The sequence below is a fragment of the Pongo pygmaeus genome, chromosome 15 (genome assembly GCF_028885625.2).
Source record: "Pongo pygmaeus isolate AG05252 chromosome 15, NHGRI_mPonPyg2-v2.0_pri, whole genome shotgun sequence".
NCBI lineage: Eukaryota > Metazoa > Chordata > Mammalia > Primates > Hominidae > Pongo > Pongo pygmaeus.
In genome coordinates this window covers 64,932,306-64,952,160 of record NC_072388.2, presented here as the reverse complement: position 1 = coordinate 64,952,160, position 19,855 = coordinate 64,932,306, and the positions used below count along the sequence as shown (strand labels likewise).

The following is a 19,855-nucleotide window of genomic DNA, read 5'->3' as shown; positions in this document are numbered from 1 at the left end:
TACGCCCATGAGGGGAAGGCAACATTCACTCACTGCTCCAATTTTGTCTCTGCCCTTCAAGTCTGGATACTATTTTAAAATATGTTTGCAATAAAGGTAAGAGTATGACATTCACAAGGTAAAAAAATTTTAATATGGAAAAATATGAATAAGAAAATAAAATTGCCTGTAATCCACAGATAATGCTCCATAGATAACTACTTTTAATATTAATAGTTTGGTGTTTTCTGGTCTTTTTGAACAAACACACATATTTTTAAAGTCTGCATAGTTTCCTTTCTTGATTTTTAATTTGCAATTATGTCATGAACATTTCCTCTTGCCATTTAAAATTCATTTAATGGATGGTCAGTATTCTGTTGTTAGGCTGAGTCACAAGTTAATTTATCCATGTTGTATTATTGGACATGCAGGTTGTTTTCAATTTTTCTTTATATAAACACTACTTCTAGAAGTGTTCTATATAAATATTTGTACTTGTACTTTTCCCTGATAATTTTCTTAGAATAAATTCCAAGAAGTGGACTTTCTGGGCCAGAGGATTGCACATTTTTAGGTCCCTTTAGTCATGCTGTTAAGATCACTACACCTGTAGATACAGGACTGCCTTGTTTGGTTGTACAGTTTGGACACTGTGCAAAGGTACCTAGCTGAGAGGATGAATTAGGGCTGAAATTCACTCAGCAGTTCCCTTGCCCAGCCTTGCTCCCTGCAAGTGCGACACCACAGAGAAAGAAAGAAATGCTTTGAAAGAAAGAAATGCTTGCCTGAAAGCTCCACTAGATTGTCATACAATACCACCCCACCTGCCCAGAAGGGGTTTGTCTTTCCACCTTGTCAGCCTAAATAGACATATTTTTGTAAATTGTACATAGGTACTGTATAAGTTAGCTGGAGGCTGGCTCGGCAGTATAATTTTTTAAAATTGAGAAATTGAATGGCAAACATTGATATCTCATTAAAATTTACACGGGATGTCTCTTTCAGTTGTTTGGATTGCCAAAGCCCTCCTTCAAAACACATCCGCTGTTGTGTTGCATCTTCATGTCAAAGTGCCTTCAAATCACTGTTCTCTGGATCACAAAGTTCTCCAAATTGGGCATTCAGGCTCATCAGAATCACCGCTGTCCTGATCTAGCAATGTATGTGTTTCTTAGCAACCTCCTCCATGAGTCCAAGCTGGGTTTGCTATAAAGGTAATGTAGCTTATGCTTCCAGGCCCTTCCCGAGGCCCTGGATCTAATTTGGTATTAGTAATTTTTTAAAGGAGAGTCATCCAAATTGTATAATCTTCAAATCCTGCAAAACACAATTCACTCCTGCCTGGGAGCTACCCCTCTCAATTATTCCTGGTTCTAAATTTCATTTGAGTTACTATTCGCACTAACTGAGGTCTTTACAAGCCATGGATACAGGAAACTGCTATTTTAAAACATTTTTTTCAGCCTACTCAGGCCTTTTATTACCTACTCAATACTTTCTCAGTTATTGCCTCAGGATTACAATCTCTTCTGTCCATCACGATTGTTTAAAAATGTATAATTTTAAAATATGTTTTTTATAACTTTTGGCTTGCTTGTCCCTTGACTGCCAGGTCAACACCAGTAATCCTCTGCCTCACATTCCTGTCCATGTGCATGATACTCTTGAAGGATCCCCAAATCGTCTCTGGGTAACAAAGTCATCAGTGCCTCCTGATTATATTCAGGCTGACTTTGAGCCTCTTGGCAACCACAGATAACCCTCGGGGCTACTTAAATATATGCACATTGCTAGACAATTTTTTTTGTAATACATCTGTTCACATTTCAACAGTGCTAAAGAATCTAATCTTGCTTTGTAACCATAATCAGGGATGCTGAATTTAGCAGTAAGTAATTTAGTCAAACTGCCTGGTGTTACATCTTGTCTTTGTCCCTCTCTAGCTGGGGCAAATTACTTAACCTTTATGATTTTCACTTCTGTAAAAATAAGAATGATAATAATAATACCTACCTCATAGAGTTTTCTGAAAAATAATAATACATATTAACTATTTAGAATAGAGCTTATAACTTATGCAGTTATTGTAATAATTATAATGGTTTTCAAAGCAGCACTGGTTAGAATTAGCATTTTGGAAGAGAATAAGTAAATTAAGATGAAGTCTGTTTTGTACATTACTATGTCCCTGATGCCTAGAACAGTGCCTGGCATTTAATAGTTATGCAATAGATGTTAGTGCTTAAATGAGTGAAAGAATGAAGCCTAGATTCCGAATTTGCAAACTTTGAATTGAAAGGCTACAAAGAAACTGACATTTGGTTTGAGAGATTGAAGCAGGAGATGGCGGATGCAGTGGTTTATGATTTAATCAGAGATTGTCAAAAACTTCCAGTGGAGACAATCAATAACTAAGACATGATTTACTTAAAGGAATCTGGCTGTTTCCTCTAGACCCAAGAAACAACTACTGCGCGGTCCATGGTGCCAGTTTAACTGGCAAGCAATCTTTGTGCTGAAACCCAGCAGTTGGAGAAGGTGGGAAGGAGTGGAGGAAGAAGGGATAATCATCTAGGGTGATGTTCTCGAGGGGCGTTAGCAACAGAGGGCCTGCCTAGAAACAGGGCTTCTGAATCTCGAACCCACAGAATCTGGGTCCACAGATGGGTGGGGGAGTGTGGTCTGTGAACTCCCTTAAAATTATATCCAGGGCTTGGGGAATATCTGAGTATGTACATATGTGCATTATTCTGGGAATCCCAGTACCGTTGACAATTTTCAAATCATTCCAAGACCCAGAAAGGATTAAGAATCATTTGATGTCTGCTTAAAATCAGGAAGCTACAGGGAGGTCGTGGAGGGTTCAGGGTGGAAGACGAAGCAGTAACATTCTGTGATATCTTCTATCACGCTGCCTCTCAGGCAGGAAGGAACAGCTGTTTCTCAGACGGAGCTGTGCTGTTCTCTCCAGTGTGGCCCCTTTGGGTGCTCACTAAATATTAGCTGGTCTTGGCCTCCTTGTTGAGCCATCCATTTGATGCTTGAGCATCCATTTGATGCTTGGCTTGTGTGGGACCAGGCAATGTCCATACCCTAAAGGCACTGAGTCAGAAGACAAAGAAGAATGTACAAGGTAAGCATCGAAGACTGGAGGAAAGAATGGGTCAGTGTCGATGCTCATCTCCTGTCTTACTGAGGGCTGCCCACATTCTTCTTCCCTTTGGTTGTTTCACCATAGGAGATCTGGGAAGAAAAGCTTCAGGCAAAGACATTGACTTTTAGGAAGTTGTTTTCTAGATGAACAGCTGCTGACTTTGATGCTAGAGTTATAAACTCTCCCCTGGTCTTCAGGAAACACTGGAGTCTTCCTGACTTTGCCAGCCAAGGGCTGGGTGGAGATGAAGTAGTCACTTCAGGGCAGACAGATCGCATTTGGCTTTCAAAAGCTGTAAATAGAAAATGTATTTTTACAGAATAAGCCCCTGTAGGTCTAGCCTAACTTTAGGGTCCTTTACATTCAACAGGCTCATCCGTTGGGTATTGTCTTCGAGTCTCTCTGAGGTTTGCTAACACAGCAGGCAGACTGGACCCCAGCAGTTGTCCTGGGCATTCAGCTTCTGCTACGTGCCACCTTCTACCATGGCCTGTTTGAGGTCACCACCTCACCTTGCCCTTGAAACGTAGGGAGGTGGGGCTTACTTTGAAACTGAAGATGAACACACTACTCATTTGAGTTTGAGAGCTTTGGAATACTTGAAATAACTATTTTCTTTTCCACTATTACTTTTTAAAAGTTTTTAAAAAAAATAACTATAAGACATGAGTGACTAAAGATCTCATAAGGCTGATTGTCTTACACATCAAGAGGTCATGCTGATTCCCATCTTGTTGGTTTTACCTAAATACCACCCCCAGCCTCCAAGTGAGCACATTGTTTATGTCAGGGACTTTAGGTTATATGATTTTTTTGCTGCCATCCTGCCCCAAGCGTCATACCTTGTCTCTCAATAAAGAACATGAGTCTGATGATGATCCCTGGGGTGTTGATTTTCAATATTAACAATAATAAGATATGCTGTGAAGATGGAGAGAGGGCAAGAAGGGACACTCACACATGGTTCTGGGCCTGGTGGTTCATGCCTGTAAACCCAGCTACTCAGGATGCTGAGGCAGGAGGATCCCTTGAGCCCAGGAGTTCAAGGCCAACCTGGGCAACATAGTGAGGCCCTGTCTCTTAAAAAAAAAAAAGATTTTTCACCCCAGAATTCATACAGGTTAAAAGAAAACTTTTTAAAAAGAAAAACAAAAAACACAATGAAACAAAACAAAGCAAAACAGGGTGCTATTTTTTAATGTGTCTTCAGCCAGCAGAAAATTTTTGTCAAAATTGTGTTGAGCATGCACAACTCATGATGTAGTAAAAGCTCAACCCTATCGTTATCAGTTTTGGGGTGATTTAAATTTATCCCCTGCCCCTAGAAAATGTTTGGTAAATAATAGATGGTCCTATGGTCATTTTGAGTCTCAACACACAATCTCAATTCAGTAAATAGAATCAATCCAGTCCATGACATTAATCAATGTCTCAGTCTTCATTCAGAGGAGAGACATCGCCTTCTTTTTGGTGGGCTGAGGCCAATAATTGGCAGCTGCCTGCCTTTAAGGTTCTACTCTTTCTCTTACTTACCTTCTTGCAGACTCCTAGACTCCTATGATCTATCCTGCAAGGGCTGAAGGGGCAGAGAAAGAGGAGAGGTAAGGGGAAAGGAAAGCTCTGACTTGGCTGAGCAGCTTTTGCTCTTGGTGGAGAGTGGTTAAAACTCATTCTTTCTCTCCTGGGATATGCAAATACACTTGTCACTAGGGATCTCCCACATGCGGGTCTTGGACTATAAGGGATGCTGTCTATTCCCTAGGCAAGCTGTTTCCCTTGTACCCATGGCTCCCTAGTGGCCAACCAGCCGAATGCTGGAGCTGACTTACAGTACAATCAGCTCGCAAAAGCTGACTGTGCATGTCCATTCCCAACTCCAGAGAGACTTCAGACAGGTGGCTGGAAATTGGCCACGAGGGAGTATTTACACCCAAGAAATTGGCAAATGCAAAAAATCAGAGCTTTTTTTTTTTTTTTTTTTTTTTTTTTTTTTTTTTTCTGGAGAGCTGGTTCTTAAACATTTACCAGCACATCACTGAGTCCACCCCATCCTGGCTCGTGCTTTTGGAGTCCCACTGCTCTTCAAGGCAGTCTTCATGGGCAGGATTTAACCAGCTCTGGCCCAGCTTTCTCTCCCTCCTATGTCTACAGGAAAGCCATCTTTTGTCTTACCAAGCTCTGTGAGGACTATAGGCAGATCCCAAGGTAACAGTGGCAGCTGCTTTCTCCAAAGAATCTCTTCATCACATTTTCTGCCCTCTTCACACTTTGATTGTTTTTTAATAGCCTTTATCTGGCAGGGAAAAAGGGGCAAGTGTCATGGAACCAGTTAAACTGGTCATTTCTTTGGAAACTGCATCTGGGGAGGCTGTCTCACACTCATTTTGATATTTGATGTAAATGGACTTTGTTTTAATTCCTCTTATTCATCCATGTGTCATTCTGGGCCAGGTTATCATTCTGGGGCTTTTGAAATGCTGGAGAAGCAAGCAGTGTTCCATGTCATGACAATTAGAATTTGTGCTGTCCAGTATGGTAGTCACTGCACTGCTGTGGTTAAATGTAAGTTTAAATTAAATAAAAGTTAGTAAAATTTAGTTCCTCAGTTGTACTAGACACATTTCAAGTGCTTAGTAGCCATATGTGGCTACTGGATTTTTATTGGACAGAAGATTTCCAACACTGCAAAAAGTTGTATTGGACAGTGCTGATTTAAATGGACTTCCCCATGAGAAGTTTAAAATGGCAGGGATATGATATGATAATGAAAGAGAGTCATCATTCAAAATAAGTGCCAGTGCATATTAAGATCCTTAAAGTCTAGTTTGTACAGGCTACACAGCATTTCACAACTAAGATTCCACTGTCAGGTACCAGAGAGGGACAAGAGACTGACGTTGCACCATCTTGTAGCCTTTGGCTGCAGCACCACAGGAAATGAACAGATTCCTTGGCAAATGTCATGAACATTTGCAAATTTTGATATGTATACTCTCGACTTTGACACTTGCTTTTAAAATATGGCTGTCTGTTCGACAATGTCATCCTTCAACTATTTCAGTCTGCCTGGAGGTGAAAGTTGGGATGTGGGGCTGAGAAGAGGAAGCTTGGGAATGTCAGCCAAGGGGCATTAAAAATTAGTAGAGCCGGGTGCGATGGCTCAGGCCTGTAATCCCAGCACTTTGGGAGGCAGAGGTGGATGGATCACCTGAGGTCAGGAGTTTGAGACCACCTGGCCAACATGGAGAAACCCCGTCTCCACTAAAAATACAAAAATTAGCTGGGCCTGGTGGTGCGTGCCTGCAGTCCCAGGTACTCAGGAGGCTGAGGCAGGAAAATCGCTTGAACCCAGGAAGTGGAGGTTGTGGTGAGCCGAGATTGGGCCATTGCACTCTAGCCTAGGCAACAAAAGCAAAACTCTGTTTCAAAAAAGAAAAAAAGAAGAAAAAATTAGTAGTTTCAGTAAAGCCCAAACTTTATAGGCTCCAGGAAAAATTTCCTTCTTATCAAGCACCAGGAATGTTTCAAGTTATATGGGAATTTTGAAGATTATTAGACGTAATACAGGGATTTTGACTTTATACCATCTTGACCAGATTATTTGAATTCTAGTGAGTGGATTCTTGTACTCACTGTAGGCTATGGATTTTCTGCAATGATGAGGAAAGGGAATTGATGCTCATGTTTCAGAATCCATGTATGAATGCATGTATGTTTTGAAGTGGTCAAGCTAGCTCTGATCACCAGTTCTGAGATCGGAGCAATGGGCCATGCCTGGGTAATACCTCAGAGCTAGCATCATCAGCATTACTGTGCAGTAGTTTGAGGCCTCCATAGACAGACTGCTTGAATGAAAAATGTCTTTGGTCTTGGAAGCGGCTTTCTGAGGGCAACCACTCAAGTCCAGTTCTTGAGAGGCTTGTGTAAGCTGTGAGAAATCTTTATAACCTGGAGCAGAGACAGCAGTGAGGCAGTTTTGCTGAAGTATGTAGGCTTAATGGTCTAGATATTGTCATCCAGAGTTATGAGGCTTTTCCAAGGCTGACAGCGGTACAAGGCCTGATGGCAGAAGAGGAAGTCAAGGTAAAGAAATGTGAGGAGCTCCAGTGGTAAATCAGGGAGCTCACCCCAAATATGGAAGAGCTGGGCTTGGCCTGGAGAGGCACTTTTCCCCTAGGATACATGAAAGTCTTTCAAGAAAGATCACTAAACCTTTGTGAGCAAGAAGCAAATGACCTAAAGATCACTTACTTGGAGGTTGATGGGTTGATGGGTAAGTGGAAAATGATTGTAGTTTTTCTTTCTCTCTCGGATGCAAATATGGAATGATGAAGTTGTCTGAGTTTCTAGAGACCATGCAACAGCAGCAGCTCCATCCTCTATTTGTTTTGGAAGACCAATACTTTTCTTTGCCTTTTTTGGGAATATAGAAAGAGAACATAGTTGCTCTTAGAGAAATTCAAACATAAATCAGCTTGTATACCTTGAAGTTTTGAGGTTTTTTTCTTGTTTAGTTTTAAAGAGAGAATATTCGTCAGTGTCTGCCTAGAGGAAGCTTTGGGAACACATCTTAGCCAGCTGCCCCCAGGCTCCTGCCTAACCTGGGGTGGATACCCGTATGGATGCCTGACTCTGCAGATACTATATAAAAACTTGGATCCTAAGTCAGGAGACCTTAATTTGTTTTAAAGTCCCTTTTACCACTGGTCTCTAGTACCTGATTCTATTGCCCTGGTTCTTTTTGGGGATCTTTTACTTACTCTTTTCTCACTTCCATTGGGAAATTGAAAGATTTCTATTCCGCATTTCATGTTTTGCTATATTTTAATTTTTTCCATACAGACTCCATCCCTGTGTTTTCAATATCTGGATGTCTGGGTCCCAGATCCTCACCTGGAATCCATGGGCCACTGATTATCTGCTTCTGTAACTGTTAGAAAAAAGACACTGCATTTGCTATGAACCCAGACTTAGGTTTGCTCTCTTTAGGATAGTATTTTGGAAACACCAAAGGGAAGAAAATAGATTTACACCAAATGTTACTTTAATCTTTAGTCACGAATACAGCCGTGCACCACACAATGACATTTCAGTCAGCAATGGACTACATATGCAACAGTGGTCCCATAGGGTTATAACATCATGTTTTTACTGTACTTCTATGTTTAAATATGTTTAGATACACAAATACTTACCATTGTGTTCCGCTGCCTAAGTATTCAAGACAGTAACATGCTGTACAGGTTTGTTGCTAGCAATAGCCTATATCATATAGCCTAGGTGTGTAGTAGGCTATATAGGTTTGTGTGAGTACAAGCTGTGATGTTCGCCCAGTGATGAAATTGCCTAATGATGCATTTATCAGAATATATCCCCATGGTTAAGCAACGCATGACTGTATTTCAAGAACACTTATTGTGGGCATTAACCTATGAGAATATAGAAATGTATAAGACTCAACTCTATCCTTAAACAACTTAAACTTTAGTTAGATACATAAAACAGAAGCATATGAAAAATTAAATGAGACCAGTATTAATAGCCAGTGTATTAAATGCCTACTGTGTGCTAGGTGATTTACAAGCATTATTTTAATCGTCACAATTACTCCACAAGGTATGATTATCTGCATTTAACTGATGGTGACCCCCATGTCTTAGAGAGGGTAAAAACTTTCCAAAGTTTACTTGGCTAGCAAGGAGAGGCACCAGGGCCTGTCTTCGAAGTCAGAACTCTTTCTGCTGAAATATATTGACTTTATATTTGTTCATTTTAACAAAAATAGAGATTATTGAGATTATTGCTGTGTACAATATCAATGCTTAGTAAAAAGTTATAAGGAATTCTGAGGAGGGAAAGTGTTCTGTGGCCTGGGATGGTTAGGGAAGACTTTGAGTAGAGATGGAGTGATTTGATCTACGATCCAAAAAATCAGGAGGATTTGCCTAGGGAAGAGGAAAGAGAGACCAGCCTACCTAAAGGAGGATGGGCTTGAGCCACAGCCTTCTGGAGCCATCTTGAGGGATGCACTGGGAGGCACACCTTAGTCTCATCTCAGTTCCAACTGAGAGACTTCACAGGGCTGGAGAAGTTTTGGGGATAGGATGGAGTTATGACTGTTATCCCTATGGTTGGGTTACCTTTCAATGCCCAGGTTTGTTCCTGGAAGGATTTTCTTAGTTTGTGTCTCCCATGGCAATATTTATATGGGCACTGGGAAAACACATTTTGGGGGTGTAAAACAGTGTTGGCATCCCACTTCTTACTGGTGCAAGTTATGGGGCCCGAGAATTGCCTTAGAGGTTGACTAATTACTGGGTTTTGGGTTTTATAGTTCTCTTAAAAACTCTTCAGGCTTTGGGTCTATGTGTATGCTTCTGATCCAGAGCCAAAGTTCTTAACTACACAAAGCTATTGAGCCCAAGAAATGCTGTCTTTCTTTTTTAATTGAGACAGAGTCTTGCTCTGTCACCCAGGCTGGAGTGCAGTGGCACAAGTTTGGCTCACTGCAATCTCTGCCTCCCGGTTTCATGCAATTCTCCTGCCTCAGCCTCTCCAGTAGCTGGGATTAAAGGTGCCCACCACCACACCCAGCTAATTTTTGTATTTTTAGTAGAGACAGGGTTTTGTCATGTTGGCCAGGCTGGTCTTGAACTCCAGACTTCAAGTGATCCACCTACCTTGGCCTCCCAAAGAGCTGGGATTACAGGTGTAAGCCACCGGGCCTGGCCCAAGAATTGCTGTCTTTCAACCAAGGGCCTGTGCTCTGATGTCTCCCAGGTTGTCAGAATAATAGTTTTGGGGCACCATCTGTAATCCTTCCCCATAATCCAATCTTGTCCACCTTCATCTTCACAACCATCTCAAAAAGGTTATCATCATTATCCTACTTTTACAGACGGAATAGGACACCAGTGGAAAGGAGCAGAGGTCTTCAGGGTTCTCTCTCCTCCCTAGGTTGGATGAGGCCCTGGAACACAAGTTCTCCAGAGAGTCCCCAGGTACATTCCACAAAGTTCTGGTCCATCTTTCTTAACAAATCTTTTGCCTTTGAGGTTTCTCTTCATGCCATCCTTTGCCTTTGATCTGAGAAAACACAGGCCTACTAGGTGTCAGGCCTCTGGACTCATGGATCCTCCCTTTCAGAAGTGGTCAGTAGGGTGTGAAGCTTCAGAGAGTGCTCCTGGCCCCCTATGCCTGTCAGAGCCACAGGGAATAAATCCCCTCTTGGCCCAGCAGTAATCAGCTCATGCCTTGGAGCATGAAATTTGATTAGCACTTTATCTCAGCTGCATTACTTGGACTGTTATTATGAGTCATAAAATTTGCAAACCCTCATCCCACCCACCCCTCTGTCAGTGTGACACTCGTGTAGGACTTGGTGACCTTTAGGGAACAGGATCAGGGCTTTGCTCTTTTTCATTTCTATGAATTTGCATATACAGACCAAGGTCATACTGCCACAAAAGGAGACTCACTTCTTAGGGAAATCCTAAGATTTACTGAGGTTACTTTTTGCCCCTTTGGTATACCATTCATACGGGGGAGGGAAATGGTATAGGTATGCATAATAAGACATGCCTATCGTATTTGCAATGCAAATTCTGTCCTAAATTAGAAAAAGAGCTACATTTACTCTGTAGAAATGAGTTGAAGGCCTGTATCTGGAAATAGTAGCCTATGCTGATTTTCCAAACTGATTTGCAAATTAGAATATTCTAGAGCACTGTTAAAAAAACAACAACATGTATTTCAAGCCCCTACTTCCTACCTTTTGCACTGGAATCCATATTTCTGAGAATCCATCCAAGGAGTCTGTATTGATCATGTTGGACCAGCGTTTTGGGATGCACTCATTAGCCTCCATTTGGATGCCTAAGGATCATGTATATCAGGGCTTGGGTGCCCTAGAGATGCCTTGTCAACAGACAGAGAGTCGCTCAAGCTTGAGTAAAGAGGGTTTACTTTAAGGATTCAACAGGCATGAAGGGCCAGAGAGAGAGTCCTCCTGAGTTGTGTGAGAACAGACACTGTAAGTGGGAGTAAGGAGTCAGGATGGAGCCTGCCTTCTTGTTCCTGAAAGGCCACAGGCCCCTGCCTGACAGCTTCATGTGCCTCATTCTCTGCCTATACACAACCCAGCCTATTCAGGTCAGGCATCTGCCATGCTGACTGGTTTCTGTATTTTGTGATCCAAATTCTTTGGCTTTTCTGTGTCGTGGGTTCAATCACAGCCAAACTGACTGAAACTGAGAAAGCCAGGTCATGAGACTCCTAGATCTCCCTTTTCCAGGCCTCTGAAGATCTTTCTCATTAAGACATAAGGAACAGGCTGGGCACAGTAGCTCATGCCTGTAATCCCAGCACTTTGGGATGCCGAGGCGGGCGGATCATTTGAGGTCAGGAGTTCAAAACTATCCTGGCCAACATGGTGAAATCTTATTTCTGCTAAAAATAGAAAAATTAGCTGGGCATGGTGGTGGATGCCTGTGATCCCAGCTACTGGACAGGCTGAGGCAGAAGAATCGCTTGAGCCTGGGAGGTGGAGGTTGCAGTGAGCAGAGATTGCGCCACTGCACTCCAGCCTGGGTGGCAGAGCAAGACTCCATCTCAAACAGAAAAACAAAAAAAGAGACATAGGGAACAATGAGAATGACAGGCCCATTGCCCAACATGTTCAATACACCATCAAAGAATAACATGCCATTTCAACAGGAAACTTTTATATGGACCAGAAGGAATCATGGTGGCATGACCAGCACATTCTCTTCTTGTAGTCAAGATGCATGGGAGGTCAAGTCAGAATCTGTAATTTTTATGGCATTTACTGTTCATCTCTTCATTCATTAAAAAAGTATTTATTCAGCACATATTATGTGCCAGGTGCTTTGGGACCTTGGTACTGTTCAGATGCTTAGAATACTTTCATGAAAAAAATAAAGATACTTGCTTTTAAGGAGCTTGCATTTTAAAGGAGAGATGGGGGAAAATAAACAATAAATAAGTTATACAGTATGTTAGGAAGTGATTACTTCTATGGAGGGAAATAGGGTAAAAGGGATTGAGAATTCCAGGGAGGTAGATTGCAATTTTGAATAGGGTGATCAGTATGGTCTCATTGAGAGACAACATGTGAGGAAAGATTGAAGGAGGGTAGATATGTGTTGGGAGAGCATTCTGGACAGAGACAACAGGCTAAGAAAAGGCCCTAAGGAGGGAAAACGCCATTGTCACTGGAATGGGTGAGTGAGGACTGATAATGATGGCAGAGGCCATAAGGACACAGCACATGGGAACTTGTAGTCATTTAGACTTTGGTTTTTTACTCTAAATGAGATGGAAGTCAAGGCAAGGTTGTAACCAGAGGGATGATATAATTTGACTTGCTTTTTCATTAACTTTTGTTTAATTTTTATTATGTAGACAAATAATATTATCACATAATTATATTATTATATAATAATATACATTGTTACATTATAATATAATTATTATTACATAATAATTATATTATTGTGTAATAATAATGTCAATTATTACATATTTTATTATGTAGACAAATTTATATTTAAATTTTTTACTTATTTTTTAAGCTAAAAAAGCAGACAAAATAGTATAACAACCCTTCATGTGCCCATTACCCAATTTTACAATTATCAACTCATCAATATTTTATAAATATACCCCCCTTTCACTTCCCCTCCTCCCTGAATTCCAGATATAATATCATTTACTCAGTAAGCACTTCCATTATGTAATGTCTTTTTGATTGAGGTACAATTTACAATAAACTACAGCTTCATGAATATTTTCATACCCTTGTAACCATTGTTCAGATCAGGATATAAAACAGAGTCTTTCCAGCACTCAAGATTCCCTTGTTTCTCAATTCATAACCCTACCACCACTATCCAAGGTAGCCACTATTTTAATTCCTATCATCAAAGATTAATTTTGCCTGTTCTTGAATTTTTTTGTAGAAAGAATCATACAGTATGTAGCCTTTTGTGTCTAACTACTTTAGCTCACCATTTTGTCTGCAAGATTCATCGATGTGATTGTTTGTAGCAGAAGTTTGTTGTTTTTTACTGATGTGTAGTATTCTGATATGACTATTCCACAATTTATCCATTCTGTTGACAGAGGAAAGGTCCACTCCAACATGAAGACACTGGGAGGAAAGAAAGAATAGTGAAGGAAGCTAAAAGTGGAATCACTGGGATAGGAGGAGAAACAAAGAAAGTCCATCCAGGAAGCCGGTGAGTAACAGTGAATCGGGAACGGAGACATGATGAGTCATGCCAAAGGCTGCTGGTCAAACAAGTTAGATAACAACAAAAAATAAGCATTAGACTTAGGAGTGTGTAGGTAACTGGTAACCTTTATAAGAACAATTTTAAAGACAAGAAACTGAAGGGTTTCAGAGAGAATGAGAGGAAAGTGCTTGATTAGAATACACAGCACTTTTGAAGAGTTTGGTAGGAGACAGAGCAAAGAAATGGGGCCAGAGCTAGGGGAAAAGTAGGGTTAGGAGAATGTTTATTTGCTTTAAAGGTAGAAGAAATAATAGTATGCTTGCATGCTCATGGTAATGATCCAGTAGGAAAAGAAAAACTGAAGATATAAGAGAAGGAAGCGAATTGCTGGAGCAAAATCCTCAGGTAAGTGACAGAGTTGAGATCTAGTGCACAAGTGGAAGATTGGCTTTAAACAGGGAAAGGAAATCACCCATGCCTTAGAGACTGAAAATAGTTGTGGGGGCAAGATTGGTAAGCACTGATATCCAGATATCTCTGACTTTGTCAGATTGGGAATAAAGATGTAGTCTCCATAAGAGCCAAATCTTAACGTCTGTGAGCCCTCTGCTTGCTGCTGGAATCTCAGCCTTTTCTCCCAGTAGATTTAGAGACCCCGGGATGCTGCTTATACTTGTACCCACATGAATCCTGTTTATTAATAGCTATCACAGGTAGATAAACTTCATTCAAACCCTGACAGTTCTACAAGGCTCAAGGCCAAAGCTCCTTTATCTCTGCTATAAATAGATATTCCTTCTTAGTTATGCAAAGGGCCCAGAGCGGAGTTGTTTATGCAAACTATTTCTCGAAAGGCACACGCATGACACCAGCAGAGCTGGATCAGAGTAGATTCTGGTGTCAGTTGCTGCACAAGTCCAAGAGCCACTATTTCCTCCCAACATCTGATTTTAGCATTAGCTTGGGCTCATCATAGTTCGTCTTCTTCCCTGTGTTGAGTTAGGTCTCAACACCTCCATTATTGCTTCATTTAAGCTGGCTTTCACTAGTCTCCCTGCTCCCCACCAAACTGGAGCATGATAAAGACAGACAAAGGACAGAGAAAGACATTTGTCTCCAGGCACCAGCCTATGTGGGCACCAGAAACACTAAATGCAAATTTCAGTGCTGTAGCAGCAGAGAACAGGGAGGCAAGGAAAGCACAAGCACATTCCACTGTCCCTGGGCATCCTACACCCTCTTCTTGCCACTGCACCAAGTCCCACCATCTGCTAAGTCCACCAGCTGTGTTGTTTCTAACTGAACCCCACAATTTGAGTCTTTGCCCCAGTGATTTCTCAGCTTTTATGTGAATCAAGGATCTGAAATGTACGTATTGGAGGGAGTGGCATGACCTACTCCTCCAGCTTCTATTCAGTCAATACATATGGAATCAGAACAAAGAATGCTTAAGTGTGTAGCAGTGTGAGGCTAAGATGGCTGAAAGGATTTTTCAACAAGGGAATCTGGACCACATAAGTGTCTCTCTTTCCAGGACACTGCTGTCATAGGCACTGCCAGTGGCTGTCTTTATTGCTTTTTTTCTGAATGTCACGGCTGATCAGCTGACAATTGCATAGGCTCACTTTTCCTTTACTCATGTTAATTAAGTCAAAGATGTCATGGCAAAGTTTTGCTGGCCAAGATGCCAGAATTTTAGAAAGGATTTAACTCCAAGAATTCTAGAACTTTTATGTTAATTAAAGTATTTTGTGGGACAAAAATTGATGAGGCTTGTAAAAATCACCAGAGGAGGAGACTCAGTGCTCTTTGACACCCTTTGCACATTTCTTAGATGAGTCATGAATCTCTCAGTGGAATTCAACTGGTTTGCTCTAAATGAAGTTATCAATCTGCCTTTCTCTGGCCCCCAACATATACATTGATCATAATGGAAATTACAGGGTTGCAACATCATAACACTGCTGTTACTTGTCAAGGATGACCAAGAGTGAAAGTCCTGTGGATCTGGCCTTGTGGGAGACACGTCTTCTGCTTCATGGTCTCTTGTTGGGTCTGCTGGTCTGTTAGGTGTTTCTCTCCCTGGCTGACTCCTGGGAGACTGACTTGCAAGAGATTCTCTATTCTCTGTGCCCTGTAGGACGATGGGGAAAGCTAGGCTTCAAGTAGCCACAGACTGGAACATCTATTTCTGCTGCTTCTTTTGGTCAGGAATCCTCCTCCTTTGTACCCTGTGTCAAGATCCTGCTGACTCAGCCTAGATCTCTCTACAACAGGGGACTATGGGTCACTGTGATAGCATTTACCTGGTATTCCCTCAAATGACAGATTCAGAAAGGACAGCAGAATTTCTTCCTCTGACATACACATCCCTGGGATAGATAGTCTGGGTAGTGCATACAACTTTCCACTATCCTAGTGTCATTCCCAAATATGCATCCGTTTGCAAGGTGTGGTAGCAAAAGGCTTTTAAGTAAGACCAATGCAGATCCAAATTCCAGTTTTGCCACTCATCCTGTGATGTTAGGAAAATCACTTTATTCTTTACATGGGAATAGTGGTTTACAGTTAAAGCGGTAGCCATTTGTGGGTTCACAAAACCAGCTCGGTCAATCCCCTCCACAATCCTCTGAGGCTGCTGTAGTACCCCAATTCTACCAACAAGGAAAGGCAGCCTGGGCAAGGAGAAGAGGGAGGACCAGGTTTGCCTGTCCAGAGCAGTGAAACTGGGTCTTGTCCCAGGCTTCATGGAGAGAATCCCAGTGTTCTTTAATTTTTTTGGTTGTCACAACTGCAAGGTGAAATGTTCCTGGCATCTAGTGGGTGGAGGTCAGGAATGCTTCTAAACACACTACAAGGGTGCATGGGACAGCTGCTCACAATAAGGAATTATCCAGCCAAAATGTCAATAGAGCCAAGACTGAGAAACATGGCAATAGACCCAAATATGACTTCATCAAAGATGAGTGAAAAATGTCCCCCAATTTGCTGAGTTCCCTTGAAAAGAATTGTATTTTAAGCATATGCCAAGCTGCAGAGAATACTAGAATGTTCCTCTTGGCATTTCACCTTGGCATTGGCTCACTTTGCATATGTTCCTCTTTGCATAGGCTCACTTTTCTTTTACTCACGTTAATTAAATCAAAGGTGTGATTGCAAAGTTTTGCTGGCCAAGGTGCCAGAATTTTAGAAGGGATTTAACTTCCTGAATTCTAGAACTCCATACCATACACATAAAATAATTGCAAGTAGATCATATATCTAAATGTAAAAGCCAGACTATCATTAAAAAAAACCTGATAAATTAGATTTTATTAAATTAAGAATATCTGCTGATCAACTCACATCAAGAAAGTTATTAAGCAACTGTGATGGTTAATATTGAGTGTCAATTTGATTGGGTTGAAGGATGCAAAGTATTGTTCCTGGGTGTGTGTGTGAGGGTGCTGCCAAAGGAGATTAACATTTGAGTCAGTGGGCTGGGAAAGGCCACCCACACTTAATCGAGGCTGCCAGTGAGGCCAGTATAAAAGCAGTCAGAGGAATGTGGAAGGGCTAGACTGGCTGAGTCTTTGGGCTTTCATCTTTCTCCTGTGCTGGATGCTTCCCGCCCTCGAACAATGGATTCCAAGTTCTTCAGCTTTTGGACTCTTGAAGGACTTATACCAGTGGTTTGCCAGGGAATCTTGAGCCTTCAGCCCCAGACTGAAGGCTGCACTGTCAGCTTTCCTACTTTTAAGGTTTTGGGACTCAGACGGGCTTCCTTGCTCCTTAGCTTGCTGACAACCTATTGTGGGATGTCACCTTGTGATTGTATGAGTCAATATTCCTTAATAAACTCCCTTTCATATATACATCAATCCTGTTAGTCCTGTCCCTCTAAAGAACCCTGACTAATAGAGCAACTAATAGACTGGAAGGAGATATTCATGATACCAATGTCTGACAAAGATCTTGTATCCAAAATATATAAAGAACTACAAGAAAAAGAAAATAAATAAACCATTTTTTAAAATTGAATTGATCTTTTATAAACAAATATTTTATAAAAGATTAATTCAGATGTCTAGTAAGCATATGAAAAGGTGTTCAATAACATTCATTAGGAAAGTAAAAATTCCCATACACACCAGAATGGCTAAAATTTTTTTCAAAACTAATAATACTAAGTGTTGGTGAGGATGTGGAACAATTAGAACTCTCATACATTATAGGAGGGAGTGAAATCAGTTCAACCACTTTGGAAATATCTATTAAAACTAAATATTTGTCTGCCCTATGACACAGCAGTTGCACTCCTAGATGCAATGCTCCTAGGTATATATCCACGAGAAATGAGTTCACATGTCCAACAGAAGATGTGCACAAGAATGTCCACAGTAGCCCCAAGCTGGAAACAACTACTGTCAAAAGAATGGATAAATGTGGTAAAGTTGTATCATAAAATATTACATACATCAATGAAAAATAACAAACTTCTACATACAATTACAGCAATGTGAAACAGCTTGCTGTGACAAAGAACAGAATTCTAACAAGTAGGAAACTCTTGGGTAGATAATTTAAAATATAGACCTGTATTAAATTCATGGAATAAACTAAACAATTTTATAAAGGAAAAGAATATATTAGAAGTTGTTTATATATTTCATAAGCTCTAACCACTAGTGTGCTGTATGACAAGACTTACAATTTCTAGAAACTATTTGTATATTAGATTCCCTGATAAAATAGTTCATGTCTTTTTGTAAGAAAAACTTCTAATAAATGTATTTGTCAGTGGGTAGTGTAGTTTATGGACATCTGGCAGCAAAATCACCAAATTTCAAACTAATAACCCTTGTAGCATCAGATCCTTACACATTTTACATGTTGTTTTGAGATTCATAGATTCACATACATTTACTTCCCTCAGCTCATGAGAGTAAGGCTCATATTTTTCATGGCATATTCAGAGGTCTCAATCATAAATTCTTACACAAATTCCAAAGGCAATATTTTCTTTAGACCCAGGGCATGTATTAGTATTTCTGGCTGGAGTTAGGTGAGATAACTCTCTAAAAGTTATGGCAGAATATTAAAGAGGCAAGTAGAGAAATCTCATACTTGGAAGCTACTTAAGTGAGCTTGTTTCCAACATCGGTGATTCTAATATCAATGATGTCGACTGTTTCCCACTGAGGTGGCCACAGGAGTCTCCATGAGGAGGGTTGTTTTTGAGTTGACGTTTGAAGAAAGACTGGAATTCTGGTGGAGAAAAAACCACCTAAGTGAGGGAAATGGCATAAAGCAAAGGCCAACGTCTGGGAAGTAAAAATGTAGTTGAAGGAGAGTAATTTAAAGTACAGTGTTTATGAAGGAAGTATTCATGAAGAAAAGTAGTAGGAGATAAGACTGGAAAAAAGTGATTAAGATCAGAGTTTTGAGAACACGGATTAGGGCTTTGGGTGTTTAAGGGGGCAGAATCATATAATTACTTTAGCAGGGTGGGAATAGCTTTCTTTAAAACTATTTTTGAAGTCTCAGCCAAATTATGAAGTCTAAGCTTCCATAGTCTGATGAAGAACAAGTGAAAAGCAGAATCCAAAAGAAGTAGTTAAGTTCTGGTTGGCAGGAGTTGGGAAGACGGTGGAGGAAAGGAGCTCCAGCCTGTGATGGGCACGGTGTGCCAATGGCGGGAGTCACGCTGGGCTGCATGAGGCAGGCGTGCACCTTGGATTGGCTAGGGTGGAGGTGTCAGCAGTTCCGCCCCAAGCCCTGCCTGACTTGGCTGTGGTTTCCTAGTGTTGGCCTGAATATCCCCGGAGAAATTGAGCTTTCCTGTTGGCATTCCTCACCTCTGACTTGAACTTGGCTCCTCCTCTGGAAGCAGAGATTTCTCTGTGTGGTTATGCTAACTGGCAGATTTTAGAACATTCTCTGGGTCTCTCTTCACTCTTCAGTCTTGTATATATGAATCTAGATAAACCCTCTTTTCCATTATGGGACCAGGAGAAATTGTTGCTTGGTTAAGTGTAAGTGGAAAAATACCAGTAAATTGGATTTGAGGTAGGTAATTTACTGTTTTGTCTTCCTGATTTCCCTTGTGCCCTTCTCTGGCATTCCCTTTCCTTAGGGAAATGCACGGTTTTCTATTCCATGTGGTTCTGGTGGGACTGTCACTGCTAGTGCTCTGCTTCACAAAGCCACTGGTGTGGGCATGTGATCAGAGTCTGGCCAATGATGGTGTCCCATCCTCCAGGCCACAGTGATTGGACTAAGATGCAGGCATGTGACTGAAGCAGGACCAATCAGAATCCTTCTCTGGGACTTATTGGATCTGCCACAATGATGCTTAGAATTTTCTGCAATAAAGATCGTTCTTCAGTTAGAAAGAACGAGGCCACCACACTGAAAGACACAGGGCTGAGAGGGAGAGAGACCTGATAACTTCCCTTTGTGTTCCTAGATCTCAGTATGTGGG

General features: G+C 41.1%; 1 protein-coding gene across 6 annotated transcripts; it reads right to left on the bottom strand.

Annotated features, from left to right (window-relative positions):
- Positions 1 to 2,334: 2,334 nt before the first annotated feature.
- On the bottom strand, positions 2,335 to 19,623 carry LOC129012684 (uncharacterized). 6 transcript variants are annotated; one of them, XM_063651299.1, is made up of 6 exons: positions 18,870 to 19,623; positions 18,510 to 18,639; positions 7,897 to 8,066; positions 7,388 to 7,549; positions 5,309 to 5,429; positions 2,335 to 3,428 (listed from the first exon to the last, which is right to left on the bottom strand). In XM_063651299.1, exons 3-6 carry the CDS (start codon positions 7,945 to 7,947, stop codon positions 3,241 to 3,243), a joined length of 522 nt encoding a protein of 173 aa, XP_063507369.1. In that variant the 5' UTR covers positions 7,948 to 8,066; positions 18,510 to 18,639; positions 18,870 to 19,623; the 3' UTR covers positions 2,335 to 3,240. The 6 variants fall into 6 exon arrangements, 4 of the variants coding, with proteins under 4 accessions (XP_063507369.1, XP_063507368.1, XP_054304598.2 ...); XM_063651298.1 differs by having other exon boundaries at positions 19,230 to 19,587; XR_008493679.2 differs by lacking the exon at positions 7,897 to 8,066 and adding an exon at positions 4,670 to 4,712 and having other exon boundaries at positions 2,336 to 3,428; positions 18,499 to 18,639; positions 18,870 to 19,622.
- Between the last annotated feature and the right edge of the window lie 232 nt (positions 19,624 to 19,855).

Coding starts and splice junctions, on each gene's coding strand:
- LOC129012684 (XM_054448623.2), bottom strand. CDS start 13,300: ATGTTGGAGTGGACCTTTCCTCTGTCAACAGAATGGATAAATTGTGGA. Junction 7,550..13,165: donor TGAATCTTGCAGACAAAATG/GTGAGCTAAAGT, acceptor TTCCCAAAAAAG/GCAAAGAAAAGTATTGGTCT. Junction 3,429..5,308: donor TATAGTCCTCACAGAGCTTG/GTAAGACAAAAG, acceptor TTCTATTTACAG/CTTTTGAAAGCCAAATGCGA.